The 23808-nt window shown below is 34.0% G+C and overlaps 1 protein-coding gene across 3 annotated transcripts in view; it reads left to right on the top strand.

Annotated features, from left to right (window-relative positions):
* The window catches only part of fig4a (FIG4 phosphoinositide 5-phosphatase a), a 77975-nt gene that overhangs the window by 25682 nt on the left and 28485 nt on the right, over window positions 1–23808 (top strand). For all 3 annotated transcript variants that reach the window (XM_067384524.1, XM_067384526.1, XM_067384525.1), the window contains exons 11-16: window positions 952–1049; window positions 10677–10810; window positions 11183–11299; window positions 13360–13405; window positions 14099–14247; window positions 14325–14491. In XM_067384524.1, the coding sequence (XP_067240625.1) occupies window positions 952–1049; window positions 10677–10810; window positions 11183–11299; window positions 13360–13405; window positions 14099–14247; window positions 14325–14491 (711 nt within the window). The remainder of the gene's footprint in view (window positions 1–951; window positions 1050–10676; window positions 10811–11182; window positions 11300–13359; window positions 13406–14098; window positions 14248–14324; window positions 14492–23808) is intronic.

Below are 23808 nucleotides of genomic sequence, written 5' to 3' on the forward strand. Positions count from 1 at the left end.
CATAATTGATTAATTTTTTTAACATTGAAACAAATGAATAATGACACGTATTTTGAGAGCTGATGTAGATTTGTCTCATATTTGATGTTTGCATCATTGATTCTGTTATTTTCCTGCTTTGAAACAATCTGTTTTTTTATAAAAGCACTATAGAAATAAAGTTGACTTTTTATCTCAAAATCTCATAATTATGACTTAGTATCTCCTAATTTTTGACTTTTTTTATGTCATCTTGTGTGGTGGAAATGGGCTTCCATATAATTCCAATAATTCTGTTTATTTATTTTGCAATGTTTTAATGATTTTAAGGCAAACAAATGAGAAAAACGGTGGTTATCGGAAAGGAAATCCCAACTTTTCAATTAAAATAGTCGATTTGAATTATTGTTTGGCATCAACTGGTCTTGATTGGAATCAACTGGAATTTTTACAAAAAATTTACTTTCATTAAATGCTTCATTATGCTATAAAATATATATATTAAAAAAATCATGTTTATTTTCATGTACACTACCATTGAAAAGTTTAGGGTCGGTATGTTTTTGAAAGAAGTCTTTCCTGCTCACCAAGACTGCATTTAATTGATACAGTAAAAATATTACAATTTAAAATAAGTTTTCTGTGTAAATATATATTTTAAAATGGCATTTAGAAGTTGATATGGCAATAAACTCAAATAAAAACAAGCAAAATGACAATCTTTAATCATGCACATTAACTGAAACAACCTGATTTTTTGGGATTTGTCTTGAGTAAAGTGTGAACAACTTCTGTAAGTTTCTGCATTTTCCATTCAAGCAGATTGGAGATGTGACTAGAAATATTTACCATGATGGCCTTCAAGTGAACTACAAAAACAACTCTGGTTTCATGTCATCCTCATATAGACCTGTAAGTTGGTTTGTAAATCATTTCTATAAAGACTTAAAATGCTCTTGTTCTCTCCTACAGTGGACCAGGCCGACCCGTACGCTCATGTCGCTGCTCTCCACTTCGATCAGATGCTGCAGAGGTTCGGATCGCCCATCATCATTCTCAACCTCGTCAAGGTGAGACTCCAAGTTCTTCCTCCGAGTTCTGATCTAATCAGCCATCTAATCTCTCGAGGGTGAATCTGACAGAAACATGTCCAGGTGACATTTCTATGGAAGCCCGTTTCCGCCACTAAATGAATGAATAAAAACAGTAATTGCCACTTTTTATCTCACAATTCTGACTTTTTTTCTCCCAGTTTTGAGTTATAAAGTCAGAATTCTGAGATTCTGTGAGTTTATATCTCAGAATTGACTTTATATGATGCAATTGCGAGTTTACATCTCAGAATTGTGACTTTATATCATGCAATTGCGAATTTCTGTCTCAGAATTGACTTTATATGATGCAATTGCGAGTTTATATCTCAGAATTGTGACTTTATATCATGCAATTGCGAGTTATATCTCAGAATTGTGACTTTATATCATGCAATTGCGAATTTCTGTCTCAGAATTGACTTTATATCATGCAATTGCGAGTTATATCTCAGAATTGTGACTTTATATCATGCAATTGCGAATTTCTGTCTCAGAATTGACTTTATATGATGCAATTGCGAGTTTATATCTCAGAATTGTGACTTTATATCATGCAATTGCGAGTTTATATCTCAGAATTGTGACTTTATATCATGCAATTGCGAATTTCTGTCTCAGAATTGACTTTATATCATGAACTTGCGAGTTATATCTAAGAATTGTGCAATCATGCGAGTTATATCTCAGAATTGTGACTTTATATCATGCAATTGCGAATTTCTGTCTCAGAATTGACTTTATATGATGCAATTGCGAGTTTATATCTCAGAATTGTGACTTTATATCATGCAATTGCGAGTTTATATCTCAGAATTGTGACTTTATATCATGCAATTGCGAATTTCTGTCTCAGAATTGACTTTATATGATGCAATTGCGAGTTTATATCTCAGAATTGTGACTTTATATCATGCAATTGCGAGTTTATATCTCAGAATTGTGACTTTATATCATGCAATTGCGAGTTTATATCTCAGAATTGTGACTTTATATCATGCAATTGCGAGTTATATCTCAGAATTGTGACTTTATATCACGCAATTGCGAATTGTGACTTTATATCACGCAATTGCAAGTTTATATCTCAGAATTGTGACTTTATATCACGCAATTGCGAGTTTATATCTCAGAATTGTGACTTTATATCATGCAATTGCGAATTGTGACTTTATATCACGCAATTGCAAGTTTATATCTCAGAATTGTGACTTTATATCATGCAATTGCGAGTTTATATCTCAGAATTGTGACTTTATATCATGCAATTGCGAATTTCTGTCTCAGAATTGACTTTATATGATGCAATTGCGAGTTTATATCTCAGAATTGTGACTTCATATCATGGAATTGTGAGTTTATATCTCAGAATTGACTTTATATCATGCAATTGTGAGTTTATATCTCAGAATTGTGACTTTATATGATGCAATTGTGAGTTTATATCTCAGAATTGTGACTTTATATCATGCAATTGCGAATTTCTATCTCAGAATTGTGACTTTATATCATGGAATTGTGAGTTTATATCTCAGAATTGACTTTATATCATGCAATTGTGAGTTTATATCTCAGAATTGTGACTTTATATCATGCAATTGCGAATTTCTGTCTCAGAATTGACTTTATATGATGCAATTGCGAGTTTATATCTCAGAGTTGTGACTTTATATCATGCAATTGTGAGTTATATCTCAGAATTGTGACTTTATATCATGCAATTGTGAGTTTATATCTCAGAATTGACTTTATATGATGCAATTGCTGTTTATATCTCAGAATTGTGACTTTATATCATGCAATTGCGAATTTCTGTCTCAGAATTGACTTTATATGATGCAATTGTGAGTTTATATCTCAGAATTGTGACTTTATATCATGCAATTGCGAATCAGAATTGACTTTATATGATGCAATTGCGAGTTTATATCTCAGAATGTGACTTTATATCATGCAATTGCGACTTTATATCATGCAATTGCGAATTTCTGTCTCAGAATTGACTTTATATGATGCAATTGCGAGTTTATATCTCAGAATTGTGACTTTATATCATGCAATTGCGAATTTCTGTCTCAGAATTGACTTTATATGATGCAATTGCGAGTTTATATCTCAGAATTGTGACTTTATATCATGCAATTGCGAATTTCTGTCTCAGAATTGACTTTATATGATGCAATTGCGAGTTTATATCTCAGAATTGTGACTTTATATCATGCAATTGCGAATTTCTATCTCAGAATTGACTTTATATGATGCAATTGCGAGTTATATCTCAGAATTGTGACTTTATATCATGCAATTGCGAATTTCTGTCTCAGAATTGACTTTATATGATGCAATTGCGAGTTTATATCTCAGAATTGTGACTTTATATCATGCAATTGCGAATTTCTGTCTCAGAATTGACTTTATATGATGCAATTGCGAGTTTATATCTCAGAATTGTGACTTTATATCATGCAATTGCGAATTTCTGTCTCATAATTGACTTTATATCATGCAATTGCGAGTTTATATCTCAGAATTGTGACTTTATATCATGCAATTGTGAGTTTATATCTCAGAATTGTGACTTTATATGATGCAATTGTGAGTTTATATCTCAGAATTGTGACTTTATATCATGCAATTGCGAATTTCTATCTCAGAATTGTGACTTTATATCATGGAATTGTGAGTTTATATCTCAGAATTGACTTTATATCATGCAATTGTGAGTTTATATCTCAGAATTGTGACTTTATATCATGCAATTGCGAATTTCTGTCTCAGAATTGACTTTATATGATGCAATTGCGAGTTTATATCTCAGAATTGTGACTTCATATCATGGAATTGTGAGTTTATATCTCAGAATTGACTTTATATCATGGAATTGTGAGTTTATATCTCAGAATTGTGACTTTATATGATGCAATTGTGAGTTTATATCTCAGAATTGTGACTTTATATCATGCAATTGCGAATTTCTGTCTCAGAATTGACTTTATATGATGCAATTGCGAGTTTATATCTCAGAGTTGTGACTTTATATCATGCAATTGCGAGTTATATCTCAGAATTGTGACTTTATATCATGCAATTGCGAATTTCTGTCTCAGAATTGACTTTATATGATGCAATTGCGAGTTTATATCTCAGAATTGTGACTTTATATCATGCAATTGCGAATTTCTGTCTCAGAATTGACTTTATATGATGCAATTGCGAGTTTATATCTCAGAATTGTGACTTTATATCATGCAATTGCGAATTTCTGTCTCAGAATTGACTTTATATGATGCAATTGCGAGTTTATATCTCAGAATTGTGACTTTATATCATGCAATTGCGAATTTCTATCTCAGAATTGACTTTATATGATGCAATTGCGAGTTATATCTCAGAATTGTGACTTTATATCATGCAATTGCGAATTTCTGTCTCAGAATTGACTTTATATGATGCAATTGCGAGTTTATATCTCAGAATTGTGACTTTATATCATGCAATTGCGAATTTCTGTCTCAGAATTGACTTTATATGATGCAATTGCGAGTTTATATCTCAGAATTGTGACTTTATATCATGCAATTGCGAATTTCTATCTCAGAATTGACTTTATATGATGCAATTGCGAGTTATATCTCAGAATTGTGACTTTATATCATGCAATTGCGAATTTCTGTCTCAGAATTGACTTTATATGATGCAATTGCGAGTTTATATCTCAGAATTGTGACTTTATATCATGCAATTGCGAATTTCTGTCTCAGAATTGACTTTATATGATGCAATTGCGAGTTTATTTCTCAGAATTGTGACTTTATATCATGCCATTGCGAGTTTATATCTCAGAATTGTGACTTTATATCATGCAATTGCGAATTTCTGTCTCAGAATTGACTTTATATGATGCAATTGCGAGTTTATTTCTCAGAATTGTGACTTTATATCATGCCATTGCAAGTTTATATCTCAGAATTGTGACTTTATATCATGCAATTGCGAGTTTATATCTCAGAATGGACTTTATATGATGCAATTGCGAGTTTATTTCTCAGAATTGTGACTTTATATCATGCAATTGCGAATTTCTGTCTCAGAATTGACTTTATATGATGCAATTGCGAGTTTATATCTCAGAGTTGTGACTTTATATCATGCAATTGCGAGTTATATCTCAGAATTGTGACTTTATATCATGCAATTGCGAATTTCTGTCTCAGAATTGACTTTATATGATGCAATTGCGAGTTTATATCTCAGAATTGTGACTTTATATCATGCAATTGCGAATTTCTGTCTCAGAATTGACTTTATATGATGCAATTGCGAGTTTATATCTCAGAATTGTGACTTTATATCATGCAATTGCGAATTTCTATCTCAGAATTGACTTTATATGATGCAATTGCGAGTTATATCTCAGAATTGTGACTTTATATCATGCAATTGCGAATTTCTGTCTCAGAATTGACTTTATATGATGCAATTGCGAGTTTATATCTCAGAATTGTGACTTTATATCATGCAATTGCGAATTTCTGTCTCAGAATTGACTTTATATGATGCAATTGCGAGTTTATATCTCAGAATTGTGACTTTATATCATGCAATTGCGAATTTCTGTCTCAGAATTGACTTTATATGATGCAATTGCGAGTTTATATCTCAGAATTGTGACTTTATATCATGCAATTGCGAATTTCTGTCTCAGAATTGACTTTATATGATGCAATTGCGAGTTTATTTCTCAGAATTGTGACTTTATATCATGCCATTGCGAGTTTATATCTCAGAATTGTGACTTTATATCATGCAATTGCGAATTTCTGTCTCAGAATTGACTTTATATGATGCAATTGCGAGTTTATTTCTCAGAATTGTGACTTTATATCATGCCATTGCAAGTTTATATCTCAGAATTGTGACTTTATATCATGCAATTGCGAGTTTATATCTCAGAATGGACTTTATATCATGCAATTGCGAGTTTATATCTCAGAATTGTGACTTTATATCACGCAGTTGTGAGGAAAAAAAAGTCAGAATTGTGAGATATAAACTCGCATATGCAAGATAAAAAGTCAGAATTCTGAGATATAAAGTCGCAATTACTGTTTTTATTGTTTTTATTTAGTAGCAGAAACAGGCTTTCATACATTTCACCTCAAAATCAGAAGAAAAGAGAAATGTCAATATTGACTGTAAAGCATGTAATTGGCTGGCTCTTAATTTCCTTTTATCAGGACAAACTTGGACCCAGGAAAACTTTTACAGTTCTTATCACACATACAACTAAAGAATCTTTTATAGACATAGATATAGCAATAAACTCAATAATTAAAATGAACTAAATACTTTGCATAAAGAAAATTAAGTCTGTTTGTTTAGGACAATTACAGTTTTATTTTATTTTTTTATATTGCATCATACCGCCTTACCTTATTCCCATGTAGTATTTTGTTGGCCTGTCATGTTATATTGCAAACACCATTTTCATGCTTATTTTCATGTGTGCTAAAGTTTTGGGGTTGGTATGTTTTTAAAATGTCAAAGAAGATCTCTTCTGCTCACCAAGGCTGCATTTATTTGATCAAAAATACACTAAAAATTGTGAAATATTTTTACAATGTAAATCAGCTGTTTTCTATGTGAATATATAGTAAAGTGTAATTTATTCCTGTGATCAAAGCTGAATTTTCAGCATGATTACGCCAGTCTTCATTGTCACATGATCCTTTAGAAATCATTCTAATATGATGATTTGCTGCTCAAGAAACATTTCTGATTATTATCAATGTTGAATATTTTTGTAAAAAAAAAAAAAAAAAAAAATATATATATATATATATATATATACAGCTATGGAAAAAATTAAGAGACCACTCCAAGTTCAGAAATCAATGTTAAGTGGTCTCTTGATTTTTTCCATAGCTGTATATATATGTATATATATAATTTTTTTTTTTTTTTTTCATTATTATTTGATGAATAGAAAGTTTAAAAGTACAGCATTTATTTGAAATACAATCTTTTAGAACATTATAAATGTCTTGACTGTCACTTTTGGTCTATGTAATGCATCATTGCAGACTGAAATCATTAATTTCTTAAAAACTGACCCCAAGCTTTTGTGCTTCATATGAACACTTTTATCTAATGCACTTACTATAAATACACCACTGACCGCACACATGAAGAAATGCACATGCACACACGAACAAAAGCCTGATGTTTTTGCGTAAAATCTGCTGTCCGTATTTCCCGTCTCGCTCACGTTGGCTGTCAGGAGGTATAACAGAACAAAGACCCAAACCACCTCAGTCCGGTGTGAACCAGCCACGTGATGTCCGTGTGAAGGCGATGTGCCAAAAAAGATCTTTACAGGCAGAATTTAACACAAAGTTGCGCCTGACATGTTTAAAACACATGTGTGTTTGTGGCTTTGTTTCACATATATTCTCCGCCCAGATAAAAGCATGTGACAAAAGGTCGTTAATGACCCAAATGAGGCACATTACATGCTAAGAATGCAGTCTAATTAACTCCACACACTCATTTAGCCTGCCGGACCATGTGGTCGTCACACGTGTGTGTGTCAAACACACTGTAAAATGTGTGTTTGTGCGAGTGCATTGAGCTCCAACTGTGTGTGTGTGTTTTCCACTGGCCTCCAGTAGAGAATGTGTGTTGGTGTGGGAGGCAGACGGCATTGTGGGCCGCAGGAGAAATCGGACAACCGCAGAACAATTTCTAAGAACGCTGGAGTCATTTAACAGCACGTGCAAATGTGGCCCAAGGATTGAGCGCTTAAACCACGATGGATCACGTGTGCTTCTGCCCGCCGGCGTGTGCCGCGGACAGATAATGTGTTACTAGTCGTCTTCTTGGATTAGTCATTGTTCCCTATAGAGGAGCAGAAGGACGCTAGGTTTGAGTCATCGTCCACAACAAGTCTACATCCACATCATCTGCTTCGCTGCTCATCTCTGATGTTCTCCACAGATGCAAAATACTGAGTTTGTTTACCCTGTAAAGCCTGACGTATGAAATAATAGTCAGAATTTTCAGTTTATTGAACCATTAGACAGACTTTTATGGCTAAAAAACTAGGAAAAGTTTTATTCAGAGGCCCAAACTGAGCCAAAATATGCAATTTAGATGGACAAAAGTAAGCTAATGCAAATCAATGAGATCTTTATAACAGATACTGACATAAAATGCATATAAATATCAAAATCTGCCAATAATAAATCTTAGCAAGATGATATTTAAATTCTAAGTTTTATGATCTAGTTTTAAAACATATAATGCAATGCAATGATGATTAAGAGATAACCTGATGATCATATTTGATACTCATGATTTTTATAATAAATTATGTCTGGATAATCAAGTAAACGGAAGCTGAAATATTACTAACAATATCAAAGATATTCTTACGTTTGCTTGATAAAATCAGTGCAGATTTCACAGCAGACAAACACGAGAAGCACGAGCTGAAGGAGGACGTTTGTACAATTACACTAAAAGGCTTTTACTTGAGTCTAAACTGTCAATCAGACAAAAATTGCGTGTGATAGCAATGTTTTCACCATTTACAGGCCTTCAAAATGTGCTTATGACATGTAGGATTTATAGGGTTAATATGCTTTAATATATTATATGTTTTATTAGACAGAAAGCTATCGTTCAACACGATTGGTCTTATTGTTTGAATCTGTTTTCTTGATTTACATGTTTTTATCATGCCTCGGATAAGTGGCTGACGTAGCAAAATCAGAAAGAGATTTATTTCTAGTAACAGTAATACAATAAATTTTACATTTAGCAACACAAGTCATCTAGCTTTTATTAATATGACTTTCTAATAATCTTACTGCAATGTGCAACATCATAACATAACTTTCAACACACTTAAAGGGTTATTTCACACAAAAATGAAATTTCTGTCATTAATTACTCATGTTGTTCCACACTCGTAAGATCTTCGTTCATCTTCAGAACACGAATTAAGATATTTTTGATGAAGAAAGTGAGGCCTGCATTGACAGCAAGATAATTAACACTTTCAGATGCCCAGAAAGACGTATTTAAAACAGTCATGTGACTACAGTGGTTCAACCTTAATGTTATGAAGCGACGAGAATATTTTTTGTGTAATTGTAATTTTCTAGAAAGTAGCCTATAGGTTATAGGTTACCCAGAATGCAGTTTTTTATGATATATTACTGTTTCAGTGGAAAATTGTATTTTGCTGTGCTTTTTTTTTTTCTTTTTTTTTTTTACATTTTAGGAGTGTTTGTTATTGTTTTGAATAAGCGACTTCTAGAGGTGAAACCTATATATTGTGCCTTTTAAGCATGCAATTTTTAAAGGTGCCCTAGAATCAAAAATTGAATTTACCTTGGCATATTTAAATAATTAGAGTTCAGTACATGGAAAAGACATACATTGAGTTTCAAACTCCATTGTTTCCTCCTTCTTATGTAAATCTCATTTGTTTAAAAGACTTCCGGAAAACACGCGGATCTCAACATAACACTGTTACGTAACAGTCGGGATCATTAATATGTACGCCCCCAATATTTGCATATGCCAGCTCATGTTCAAGGCATTAGACAAGGGCAGCCAGTATTAACGTCTGGATCTGTGCACAGCTGAATCATCAGACTAGGTAAGCAAGCAAGAACAACAGTGAAAAATGGCAGATGGAGCAATAATAACTGACATGATCCATGATATGATATTTTTAGTGATATTTATAAACTGTCTTTCTAAATGTTTCGTTAGCATGTTGCTAATGTACTGTTAAATGTGGTTAAAGTTACCATCGTTTCTTACTGTATTCACAGAGACAAGAGCCATCGCTATTTTCATTTTTAAACACTTGCAGTCTGTATAATTCATAAACACAACTTCATTCTTTATAAATCTCTCCAACAGTGTGTAATGTTAGCTTTAGCCACGGAGCACCATCAAACTCATTCAGAATCAAACGTAAACATCAAAATAAATACTTTACTCACATAATTCGAAGCATGCATACAGTATGCATGATGAACATCTTGTAAAGATCCATTTGAGGGTTTTATTAGCTGTGTGAACTTTGTAAATGCACTGTAATATAGTCGAGAGCTCGTGTGGCAGGGAGCAGGCGAATTAAAGGGGCGGCGCACTGCCAAAATCAGTGCATAGTTAATGATGCCCCAAAATAGGCAGTTAAAAAAAATAATAAAAAAAAATCTATGGGGTATTTTGAGCTGAAACTTCACAGACACATTCAGGAGACACCTTAGAGTTATATTACATCTTGTGAAAAAGCATTCTTGGGCACCTTTAAGTAGAAAGACTGAAATAATAGTATTTTGATGTAAAACGTATAGAAAAATCTTTGTTTTATTCAAAACTTTGAAAAATAATAATAATAACTTTGGGAGTATTTGCAAATTGTCTGTTGTTCTCAAAGGTTTGCTGCTCTTTTGTTAGCATTTAATTTACTATGTGTTGTTTGTCAACCAGAAATTGCTATTGCAGGACTGGCGAGCAGATTTTGAGTTTAAAATGTTGGAATCAGTGTAATAATTGTTGGTTTGGTGGTTTTGATTTTGTCAGAAACGAGAGAAGAGGAAGCATGAGAAGATACTGAGTGAAGAGCTTTACCCCGCCATCACAAACCTCAACCAGTTTCTCCCGCCGGAGCACGGCATCGAGTACATCGCCTGGGACATGGCCCGATACACCAAGAGGTGCGTACGGCTGTCAGACCGCCATTACATTTAAGGAATTTATATAATGTATGCAACCGTTTAAAAGTTTGGAGTCTGTAAGATCTCTTCTGCTCACCAAGGCTGCATTTATTTGATCAAAAATACAGTAAAAATTGTGAAATATTTTTACAATGTAAATCAGCTGTTTTCTATGTGAATATATAGTAAAGTGTAATTTATTCCTGTGATCAAATCTGAATTTTCAGCATCATTACTCCAGTCTTCAGTGTCACATGATCCTTCAGAAATCATTCTAATATGATGATTTGCTGCTCAAGAAACACTTATGATGATTATCAATGTTGAAAGTAGACAAGTAGTTTGACAAGATGTTTGTTCTTTCCTGTGCAGTAAACTGTGTAACGTGTTGGACCGCCTCAGTATGATCGCTGAGAATGTGGTGAAGAGAACGGGCTTCTTCGTTAATCGACCCGACTTCTATTGCCACACGTTGCGTCCCGATGGAGGGTAAATGTTTGTTTAGCACACAGTACATGCATATATATTATGTAAACAAACTTTTATTTTGGATATGATTAATTATGATTATTTGTTTGACTGCACTAATATTTTCATAATTAATTGTAACCAAAGTTAAAATGCATTATTATATTTGCAGATTCCTTGTTGCATCTGAAACTGGTTGTTTGTTGTGTGTTTTAATGAATTATACTTTCTATGTTACAATGAATAGATTATAATGTATTATAACTCACAATTATTCATGAAATCATAAAATGCATTAAAAGGCATAATTAATGCATTAAAATACATCTATAATGCATTATTTATAAAGGTTTTAACTAAAGTGGTACTCAAATATTTAAAAAATACTTATATCAAGATACATTTACTTGAGAAGCAAAATGACTAAAGATATGAAGTCAAGTTTTCTGAAAAAAAAAAAAATCGAAATATAACTTTTTTTATGCAAGTATGTGTCTTGATTTAAGAAAGTTGAGATATTTGTGCTAGAAGATGAAACAAATACTGAGAATATGATTTTTTTGCAGTGCATTGTTTATGTATGTAATAACGAATGTCAGAAACATTTAAATTTGTATAGAAATGCCTTTAGAAAAAATGCAGTTGTCAAATATCTGCTGAGCACGCTGCATTTGCATCAAATCTGTGGGAATATTTTGCAAATGTTTCTCACGGGGGGTTTTCAGAATGCTGTATGTTTGAATAGTATGTATGTATGAATAATTTTCCATTAGTGACACATTTGCTGAAGTTTTTGCACTGCTGAAAATCTGCAAACTCTCGGCAATGATTTCAATCAATTAATCAGTCAGTCAATCAATCCGTCAGTCAATCCGTCAATTAAACAGTCAGTCAATCAATCAATCCGTCAATCAGTCAGTCAATCAATCCATCATTCAGTCCGCCAGTCAGTCAGTCAGTCCATCCATCCATCCATCCATCCATCCATCCATCCATCCATCCATCCATCCATCCATCCATCCATCCATCCATCCATCCATCCATCCATCCATCCATCCATCCATCCATCCATCCATCCATCCATCCATCCATCGTCCATCAATCAATCAATCAATCAATCAATCAGCTGAAGTAAACTTGTTGCTGTAAAACCGCTGATTAGTCAGTCAGTCAATCAAATTGTCAATCAATAAATCCGTCGATCAAGCCATCAATCAGTTAGTCAGTCAATCCGTCAGTCAATCAATCAGCGAGTCAGTCAGTCAGTCAATTAATCCGTCAGTCAATCAATCAATCGATCAAATAGTCAATCAAACAATCAATCAATCCAAATTGTCAATCAATCAGTCAAATAATCAGTCAGTCAATCCGTCAATCAATCAATCAGTCAATCCGTCAATCAATCAATCAATCAATCAATCAATCAATCAATCCGTCAATCAATCAATCAATCCGTCAATCAATCAATCAATCAATCAATCCGTCAATCAATCAGTCAATCCGTCAATCAATCAATCAATCAGTCATTCAAATCATCAATCAGTCAGTCTGTCAATCAATCCGTCAATCAATCAATCAAATCATCAAACAATCAGTCAGTCAGTCAATAAATCCGTCAATCAATCAATGAATCAATCAAATTTTCAATCAAACAATCAATCAGTCAGTCAGTCAATGAAAGAGGGAGGAACAGCATTACGGATCATAGAGACTCCGCTAAAATGCCTGATAAACCAAACCAGTGAACTGCAGTGGTTTCTGTTTTAAAGTTACTGAAAACAGCCTGAATCCAGATGAACTCCATATGGGCAGAATATGTGTGCAGTGTTTCAAAACTCTATTTCTGTCCTTCTCTAAAGAGCGTGGAAAGCCAGAGACCTCCAGTCTGAGTCATAGCTGAAGTAAATGACAGCACTTTTGTTGTTTTCCAGCACTTGTTGCTGATGGTCCACGTGCTGAAGCACTGATTCTTTATCAAAACAACACCGCTGCCGTGTTGCCGTGAAGGTTTGAGCCGAGCAGCAGGTCTAATGGAGCGTTTGCATCAAAAGACTCTCATCAAACTGTTTTTTGTTGTTCAGGTGGCGAGATCTCGGAGGGAAGGTCACACCCAGTGGCAGGTTACAGGTATGTCAACAGTCTCTGGTCCAAAGTTTGACTCTCAGCATCAAAACTGCCGTGTATCAGTTCTTAATTTGGTCAAGAAGTGTCCATTTTTGTTGTTGTTTAGATGTAGGTGCATTAAAAGTGGCAGTTTGCAACTATCTGTCAAAGATTCAGTGCTTTATTAAATTCAGCAAATTATTTTGTATTATTTTAGTCTTTTTTAGGGTTGTGACGATGCACTTAGCTCATTATTTTTTATTATTTTTACACTTTTTTTAAGAAATGTTTAATGACAAAATATATGAATACAGTAAAATTGTGAAATTTTTATTTTTATTTTATTATGTGAATATATAGTAAAGTGTAGTTTATTCCTGTGATCAATTATCATGAAAATAATATTAGAAATGCAAAAAAATACAGTATAATATAATATAATTAATATAATATAATATAATATATACTGCTCACCAAGACTGCATTTTTTTTTTTAAATACAGTAAAAATTGTGAAATATTTTTTATTTTTCTATGTGAATATATAGTAAAGTGTAATTTATTCCTGTGATCAAAGCTGAATTTTCAGCATCATTACTCCAGTCTTCAGTGTCACATGATCCTTCAGAAATTATTCTAATATGATGATTTGCTGCTCAAGAAACATTTATGATTATTATGAATGTTGAAGACGACTGACTGTGTGTAATTTTGACAGACTGGTGTTTTGAGGACGAACTGTGTGGACTGTCTGGACCGAACCAACACCGCCCAGTTCATGGTGGGTAAATGCGCTCTGGCGTACCAGCTCTACGCGCTCGGGATGATCGACAAACCCAAGCTTCAGTTTGATACGGACTGTGTCAGGTACCTGTGCAAACCAACTTTACACTAGTCAGCCAGGTATTGACATCATATTGATGATATTCGTGGTGTGTGTGCAGATTATTTGAGGAGCTGTACGAGGACCACGGCGACACGCTGTCTTTACAGTACGGAGGATCTCAGCTGGTTCACCGAGTGAAGACGTACCGTAAGATCGCGCCCTGGACGCAGCACTCCAAAGACATCATGCAGACGCTCTCGCGTTACTATAGCAACGCATTCTCAGGTAAATAACTCGGCACACGGATGGTAATACCACGGTACTTTCATGTATTTTCATCTATACCATGTTACGGGCTAAATACTCATGTATTTACATGCTATTCCAAAGTTCCTTGAAGAACAGCAATGTATTTGTACAGTGAATTGTGGTATTACCATGGTATCGTGTCATGGTAATATCAAGGTACTTTCGGTGCGATATAAATTATATATAATTATGATCTAATGTTTCTTGAGCAGCAAATCATCATATTAGAATGATTTCTGAAGGATCATGTGACACTGAAGACTGGAGTAATGATGCTGAAAATTCAGCTTTGATCACAGGAATAAATTACACTTTACTATATATTCACATAGAAAACAGCTGTTTTACATTGGAATAATATTTCACAATTTTTACTGTATTAAAAAATAAATAAATGCAACCTAGGTGAGCAGAAGAGACTTCTTTCTAAATTAATGGTTCAAACTTTTGACCAGTTGTGTGTGTGTGCATGGGTGTATGTTTTGTATATTATTTATATTATATTATATTATATTATATTATATTATATTATATTATATTATATTATATTATATTATATTATATTATATTATATTATATTATATTATATTATATTATATTATATTATATTATCTTATATTATATTATATTATATTATTAATTATTGATTTCATTTAATTACATAATTTTTTGCATTTCTAATATTATTTCATAATAAATTCAGCACATTTAACCCCAGATTCTCATTACAGTAATGCAAAAAATCCTTTTACATTCATTACTAGATTTTCAATGATTATTCATCATTTTTCCACATACCCATCTATATAAATGTGCGTATTATGTAATATGTTAATGTGTCACGTTTCAAGTTAATGATGGTCTGGAGAGAGAGAGAGAGAGAGAGAGAGAGAGAGAGAGAGACATGTTTGAGCCATTATATCCTCCTCACACATTCTCTCATTCTCTCCCTCATTAATTATTCATATCTGCCTTTGTGCTGATGGGCCGCTTTGTGTATAATTATTAAATTTTTTCGCTGTAGAAACGGCCGCTCTCTCTGTGCACAGAGTCGAATCAATCACAAACGTGGTCAAACATGCTTATGCACCGCATGCGGTAACTTTCTGTCTTTTCAACCACATCAGCGAGTTTTGCCGTACAATAACTGATTGTCTGAAATCACTTTGCAGTTGAACGACATTGTTGGGGGATAAATGGTAAATCTGATCCTTCGTGAATTTTTCCATGTTTATTTTGTCCGGTTTCATCATGGCTTTTGCTGTAATTTCCTGACATGATTGGCTCTTTTATATGCGAGTTCCCATGGTTATGGCGTCTGCATAGCAACAACCCAGTTGTAATTTCAGTGGTTCCAGTGTCTTCAGGTGGTGCTCCTAACTTTAATCCCACTGGTTCATGTTAAATATTATTGCGACTTCAGTAGGTCACATTGTTCTGTTTCCCGTAATACTGCATTTGAACATTCACAGCGTCATCACTTCCTCTTGGGAATTGCACTTGCGCACACAAAAGTGCACATCGTAGTTTAATTGCTTCATGTTCCCATAATAATGTTAATGTTATGATTTTAGGATATGAGTGAAATCTAATGTAACCCTGAAAAGTGCTGTAATTGCCGTTTGGCTAATTGGCGAAGGCGACACATTCCAATCAAGTGCTGTAATTATATTGCACCCGTGTGTATGGCTTCACTGCTAACGGCGAATCTGGGGAGCAGCTGTGTGTGTGTGTGTGTGTGTGTAAAAGCTTTAGTCGCTGTCTTGCACAAAACTGGTCTGAAAACTGGAAATAAATGTCAATCAATTTTAAATATTATAAAATTTGTGATATTATTTTGTTTATATTTTTTAATGTAATACATATTATTATATTACATTATTATTAATATTATAATTTTTTTGTTCATTTACAATTTTTAAAAAATATATGTAAAAAAAAATATATGCAAAATTTCACCCTATAAAATATGAATTTCATTTTTCTTTTTTGAATGATTCATAGCATCTATAGCTAAATGTATTTAATATGTATATATATTTATATTTATACACATATAAACACATAATGACCAGTCAAAGATGAAGCGAATATCATAAATCATTTCCTAGCAAGGCCACATATCGCAGGCGGCAAAATTAATAATCAAATTACTAAGCAACCATATAAAAAAAGACTATTTATTAAATACTTTTTTGTACTATGTACTGTAATGTGTCGAAAACATCATATGGCTCAGATAGTCATGTGTCATATGTCATTTGAAAGGTCTCAGAGAGTAGAATATAACAAGCATAATTGTTTTGGGCTTTGACTAAACTTAAGAGAGTTTTTGTATGTGAAGCCCTGCAAAACCCATATGTAAATAATATACGGATGCAGCATTTATGCCACGTTTTCACTTGTAACTTCATAAAACATACTCCGATTTTGGAAAGCAGTACAAAATTATTTACAGCAGATTCTCACGATTAAAATGAGTCCAAACATCAATATAATCCGATGTGTCGTTCACGAGATATTCCTCATGGAGTTACGAAATACACCCCACAGGCGCTAAATAAAAACAAATATGTAGTGTTTACGTAACATGTAACTTCAAAAAACATGCACAGATTTTAAAAAATGGCACATTATTATTCACAGTGGATGCTCCTGATTAAATTGATTCTGAAATCAACATTAGAGCTTAGATCGGGCCCAACAAATCAAGCCCGACCCTACCCGAGCCCGAGCACGTTGTGTCCGAGCCCGGCCCGGCCCGACAAGTCCACTGTAATTATGAGCCCGAGCCCGATTTAAACCCGACCATTTTTAATATGTGGGCCGTTATAACCAGGGGTGGCGCCAGATTATTTTATTTTTTTTAACGCAGGTGCTGCTGTGCTAGATCATAGGCTACAGGGGGGAGCTGCGCAGTTATATAAATTATATAAATACTATTAATAAATGAGCAAAAATTGGCCACTCAATATTAAATATTAAATTATTTTAATTATAATAAAGTTTTAATTTTATTAAATTGAACAAGCTCAACATTCAGCATTCAATCAAATATTCTTAAAGATTAATTATTATTAATAATGTTACTTCAACCTATTGTTATTTTAACATAATATGTGTGTGAGCAACAAGCAAGATGTGCATTTGTAAATTCGGTGACAGCGTGTGTTACGAGTTTCAAATGGTGTAAGTGTGTCCGTGGCGCGCCGGCGCCTCCATATCAATATTATATTGTCTGCTATATTGCTTTTTATGTATTAAATCCAGGTAATTGGATGATGAAAAATGTATTAAAATTAAGATACAATTAATACTAAACGAAATTCACTTTAAAGAAAATCTTTCTTCAAAACAAAACTTAACAAACTTGAAACTAAATGTGCTTATTTAATGGCTAAAACACGTAGGCTATAGCTAGACTCTCTTTTTGTACAAATTGCAGCACATTCATTTAATTCTGAATTTTGCATATGTAAGTTGAAAAGCATTTGTTTGTGCATAGTAAAACATATCTGTAACATTTATCAAGTTCATAATTGTGCGTGCATTTATTAATTATTATCTTAATGAATAATACGACAAGGAAGAAGCATGTAAACTGCGTTGTTTGTTTATTAAAACTAGTTTAAAATGTTTCCATACCTCCGATTTTCCTCCAGACTTGCTCAAAGTTAATTCTCCTGTTTTATTTTTTTTCTTTGGTTCTTCAAGCTCCATGTTGTACTTAAGCCTCGTTTCGGCTCCGACAAGGTTTTGTTCCGTCTTCTGAGGGGTGTCAACTCACACCAGAAGCATTTCAGAAGCGAAGCGGCTGGATTCGCGAGACCACTAGATTTGCCTGGCAAACATTGTTTTCGTTAATTTTTTCATATTTTTAATGGCTAAATGGTTATATTTTGTCCGGTTTGATTGTGTTTATTGCTATGCCATACTTTATTTTGCTGTAGCCATACAGATGAAGTTAAAACACAACAAAAAACAAGAAATTTCAAGTTCGAATCTCTTGTCGTCAGTTTCTGGCATCGTATTAATGTGAAATATGAGCGGGAGTTTACTCAGGGTGATTATTTTGACTTTATTTTGTATTTCAGCTGCTCGTCTTGGACGCGGCGTCCGTCAAAAATATCTTTAGCGAAGCGGCGCGGTGAGCCGCTTCTGGGACGCTTCTCAAACGCACCGCGGCGCGGCTGGTGTAAACACGAGCATTGACTAGAGTGGCCGCGTATCAGCTCCGGTAGCCGCGTCGCAGCCGTAACGCGCCGCACGCGTGTAGTGTAAACGAGGCTTTAAACGAGGCTTTAAGCTACTGAATAGTACAACACGCACAACAGGTGTGATGCGTCACGCGTGCGAGACTGCGAGTGGACGAGACGCTGCGCATGACACGTGACAAGGGCCCGACCCGACCCGGCCCGAGGACGGTGGCGGGAAATATCGGCCGGGTCGGGTCGGGCCGAGTCCGGGCTCGGGCAGAGAATCTAAGCTCTAATCAACATCCAAAGGATGTTCCTCATGGAGGACTGATTTTTAAAATGCCCATTAGGGGGCGACAAAGGCTAAGCAAAAAGGCTACTTTGGTTCCAAATGCTGTAACATTTGATTACTTTATGCTATCACCACAAAATTTGATCCAGGTGCAGCTCACATGTAGGGGAACTTTAACAAAAAGAGTTAAGCTGAGTTATTGCATATCAAATAAGAAAGATATGTAAAATTATATATGTATTTTAATTCTATATGTATTGTATATGTATTTTGTCTATTATCAGTAGTTTCTCAGCATGACAATTTAACACTTCAACTGTGCACTACAGCAGCAAACTGGCTTTTTTGGCTTTTTTTTAAACAGACTTATGCAATATAATCGAAATGCTTCGCCTGTCGGGTGTTAGACAAGTTCAGAGAGACACGAATCGAGAAAATGTTATTGAAAGGAAAGGATAAGTAGTTCATTTCTCATGTGATATCTCTTGTCATTATAACCCGGACACCTTCACCTGCTCTCTGTATGTCATTTACAGTCAAAATGGATGTTATTGAGACATTTACCAGCCTCCCTTTCACAGGACACCGCGACATCATCTGATTTCTCCTCTCAGTCACGTTATTCAAAGAATAATGATCATTCAGTCTTTATTGACTTATTTCAGCACATGTGCATCGCAGAAGTTTTCATCTGGAAGATGCACGTTTTAGGGCGGTTGTTCATTTGCAGCTCATCTTGAAGACTTTTCCTGTCAGATTAAATAGACATTTAAGATGTTTATGATTTAGAATGCATGTAAAACAGCTTTTTTAAAAGACAGTGGTTTATAGTTATAGATGGTGGTTTATATGGTTATAGTCTCATTAAATGTTAAAACTCTTACCCCATAAATTATTAATAATTTCATAACATCTAAACCTTAACATATTTTAAATATACAAATCTATTAAATGAACAAATCTAAATTATTATAATTAAATAATTTTTTTTATAATATTGTAGTATAATTGAGAAACTATACTTATTATTAATATTTTGAATTAGGTTTTTTTTTTTATATATATATTTTCCATTTTTATTTTAGTAAAGGATTTAGCAATTTAGTTTTAAGTGTGTTTTTCCATTTATATATAGTTTTCAGTTTATTTGCAGCCTTGGCAACTATCTGAATTTTTTTTTTACTTTCTTTTCATTTCAGTTAACATTTATTTTATTTCATCTAACGAAAATGTTTTTTATGGTTTTAGCTTTAGTTAACATTAATAACCCTGGTTTTTCTCATGTAAGAGAGCTCTTATATCGTTATAGAGAGCTGTTAATAATAATTTATGCCTAAAGTTATTTTTCTACACCTAATTAAAAACACTCTGGGCTAGGGGTGTCGCAGTATACCGGTATTGATGATGAAATATCGATATTGTGTTAATTTAGGGTGTCACATTATACTGGTATTGGTGATAACCACAATATTTAAAATGAATAGGACTCTTATGATATCATGACATGTAAATACTCCAGCGCAGTACCTGGTTGAGCTCTCAGGTGGCAGTATTGCACCTCCGTGTCCATCACCCTGCGGATTACGCCATTTTACAGAGAGTAAGTTGCGATTATTTTACTAGTCATGGAATGGGAAATGTTATATTAACAGTGATTTTCTGTGTTCATTTATTTAACTCTCTGTGCGTTTTGCAGGATTTTTTTCACATTGCAGCAAAACAGACTTAAAATACTCTGTCATTTCTTGTCATAGAGACACAAGTAATATATCAATTGGAACTATAGAATGTCTTCTTTTATTTGTATACACTCAGAGTAAAAACACAATGTTGTGCTTTTTGTAAAATAAAGAACACTAACATGAGGCGTGATCTCTCGTCTGCCTCTGAACGAAGTCCAATCTGATAGTTCTCAGAAAATGAACTGTAACTTAGTGAATACTAATGACAAAAAAATGACACATATGTCTAAAGAAACGTTAAGATGTCAGGTTTTAAATTGTGCAAGTCAAATCAAAAACAAACCTTCTGTGTTTATGTAATCTGTATGAAAAGAGAGCCATGTCAGAAGTCCGTGATTCAGCTCATTATCCGCTAATGCGGCCACGCCCACGGAGCCAGCGCTATTCAGACGCAAATTCAGAGGCAATACATGCATTCATCATCTCAATCGTGTATTTATTGTCTTAAAAAGTGTTTATTTGGATGTTAAAGCCATGGTTAGCGATCTCTAGCCCTCATGTGGTGTTCAAAACCCTATAACACTCGTTATGTTCCCGGTCAAAAATGACCGGCCCATAAAAAAAAGCTTATAAATCACTCATTATACCATATTTTCACCCAATCTTGGATTCAATCTTTTTGTCAACTTGTTCTCTTTCAATTAGGACTGGTTTTATATTTCTGTTTGCATCTGATTAATCATGGGCCTCATTTATTTGAGAGTAGGCATTTCATTTTTTGAGTAATTTTTAAAAAAAAAAAAATTAATTTTGGAAATATTAAATAAAATCTGAAGAAAATTGGTATTGTTGATCACACTAGTCTACTCTAATGTTTCACCAGGAATTTTATTTTTAAAAATTTTATTTTGTATAAAATGGTACATTGTCACACTTGTGGTGTTCCCGGTCAAAAATGACCGGCCCATAAAAAAAAGCTTATAAATCACTCATTATACCATATACCTCATTACCACACACACACACAGAGAGAGAGAGAGATGTGAGACTGGTAAGACTGTAACAGAAAACATTGAGAACTGTTCTCTCTCTCAAACAGTTCTCAATGTTCTCTGTTACAGTCTTACCAGTCTCACATCTCTCTCTCTCTCTCTCTCTGTGTGTGTGTGTGTGTGTGTGTGGTAATGTCAGATGGATAAATGTATATTAGATGCAGGTTAGGGTAGGATCAAATTTCTCTCTGTGGAAAAGAATGTGTGTAATACTCAAAAAAGTTTCTGTGTTTTAACGTGTGTGTGTCTGGGTAGCGTGTGTATAAATGTATCGATACATGCACAGGTCCAAGGGCTCGATGTTTGCAAGCACATATGCTCATATGTGTACATGAAAAAAATGAACATGCTCCTGAAAACGAAATTGTTCTGTTATTTTCAGTCTCTCCCATTCACTTTCAATGGTCGGCCATTGTGACCATTTTTGACCATGCCTACTCTCAGATAAATGAGGCCCACGATTAATAAGATGCAAACAGAAATATAAAACCAGTCCTAATTGAAAGAGAACAAGTTGACAAAAAGATTGAATCCAAGATTGGGTGAAAATATGGTATAATGAGTGATTTATAAGCAATTTTTTATAGGCCGGTCATTTTTGACCGGGAACATCACGAGTGTAACAAGGTAACAAAACCCCCACAAAAAAGTAAAAAAAAAATTCAAAAAAAAATTGAGATTTAGTTATACCCTTTGGGAACAAAGTCACTAAGTTTCAGTCCAAAGCGATAACATTATCTAGTATTTTCGGGAAAAAGAAAATCTTCTCCGGGTCAAATTGACCCGAACACCACATGAGGGCTAGAAGAAATGCCGTTAGTTCCTGGTTCCTTTTCTTCTTTATATGGATTTGTGGCCTGAAGGTGTACAGAGAGCGCCCTCCGGCTGCAAGTATGAATTGAAAACACCATTCCTGAAATGTCCTCTTCTTCTTTAGAATAATCTGTGGACTAAAGGTGTACAGAGCGCCCTCCGGCTGCAAGTATGAATTGAAAACACCATTCCTGAAATGTCCTCTTCTTCTTTAGAATAATCTGTGGACTAAAGGTGCACAGAGCGCCCTCCGGCTGCAAGTATGAATTGAAAACACAGAATCCAGCACTCAGTGATGACAATACTGAATAAATATTACTCATCCTGTATAGAAAATTGACATAAACATATAAGAATCCATCAATATTTCTCCAAATGTGCATGCTTTTAAGCTAAAAGTCTATATGAAATGCCATAGAGGTAACATAACTGTTCAGATATTTTGCATCACAGAAAATACATGATATTTTAAATAATATAATAGAATACCATTATTTTAAATTGAGCTGAGACATGATTACAGAGGGTTTTTTCACAGCCTACCTGACTGAAAGGCCTCATTATTATGCAAGTCATTTCAGGTCATTATTATGTGATTCTTTTGTCTTCTCAGGTGTAAATGGCCCATTATTCATGATGATTCACGCCTCCACGCATACTGTGTTTCTTGACAAAAAGTGTCTTACAAAAACTAAATCAATATATTGTTTTATATGAAGGAGTAGGCAGCATAATTTTTACATAATTCTTAAGCAAAAACTCTAGTCTACAACCTCCAATAACTAGAAGTCTTGTCAATACAGATTTAATATACTTTTTTTGGCCTTATTTCAGTGACTTAAGTTTTTTGTTTTTTCAATAACCACGCATAAACATTATTCCTCCAAAAACACAAACATGTACATACATGTTCCTCACATATTATGGTAGCCTAGTTTGTGCTGAATACAGTGTAATGACACTTGTGTCATTAATATGTTCATGAACAACTGAAAAAAGCACAAATGTCAGGGCATGTCAAAACAAAAGTGCCGTGTTTTCTTTACTCGTCTTACTCAGCGTGACGTATGCATGCAGTTATTTGCCCTCAAAATTCAAGATACACTGACATTTTTGCCCTGATGAGTTTTTGTCATTATATCATATAATATGATGTAATTATATTACCATATGACACAAGCAAGAGTGCCGTTTTCCCCAAATCAGCACAAATGCAATGCTCATTTAACTTATAAATGAATAAAATGAACAATCTGAG

The sequence above is a fragment of the Chanodichthys erythropterus genome, chromosome 4, assembly GCF_024489055.1.
Source record: "Chanodichthys erythropterus isolate Z2021 chromosome 4, ASM2448905v1, whole genome shotgun sequence".
Classification (NCBI taxonomy): domain Eukaryota; kingdom Metazoa; phylum Chordata; class Actinopteri; order Cypriniformes; family Xenocyprididae; genus Chanodichthys; species Chanodichthys erythropterus.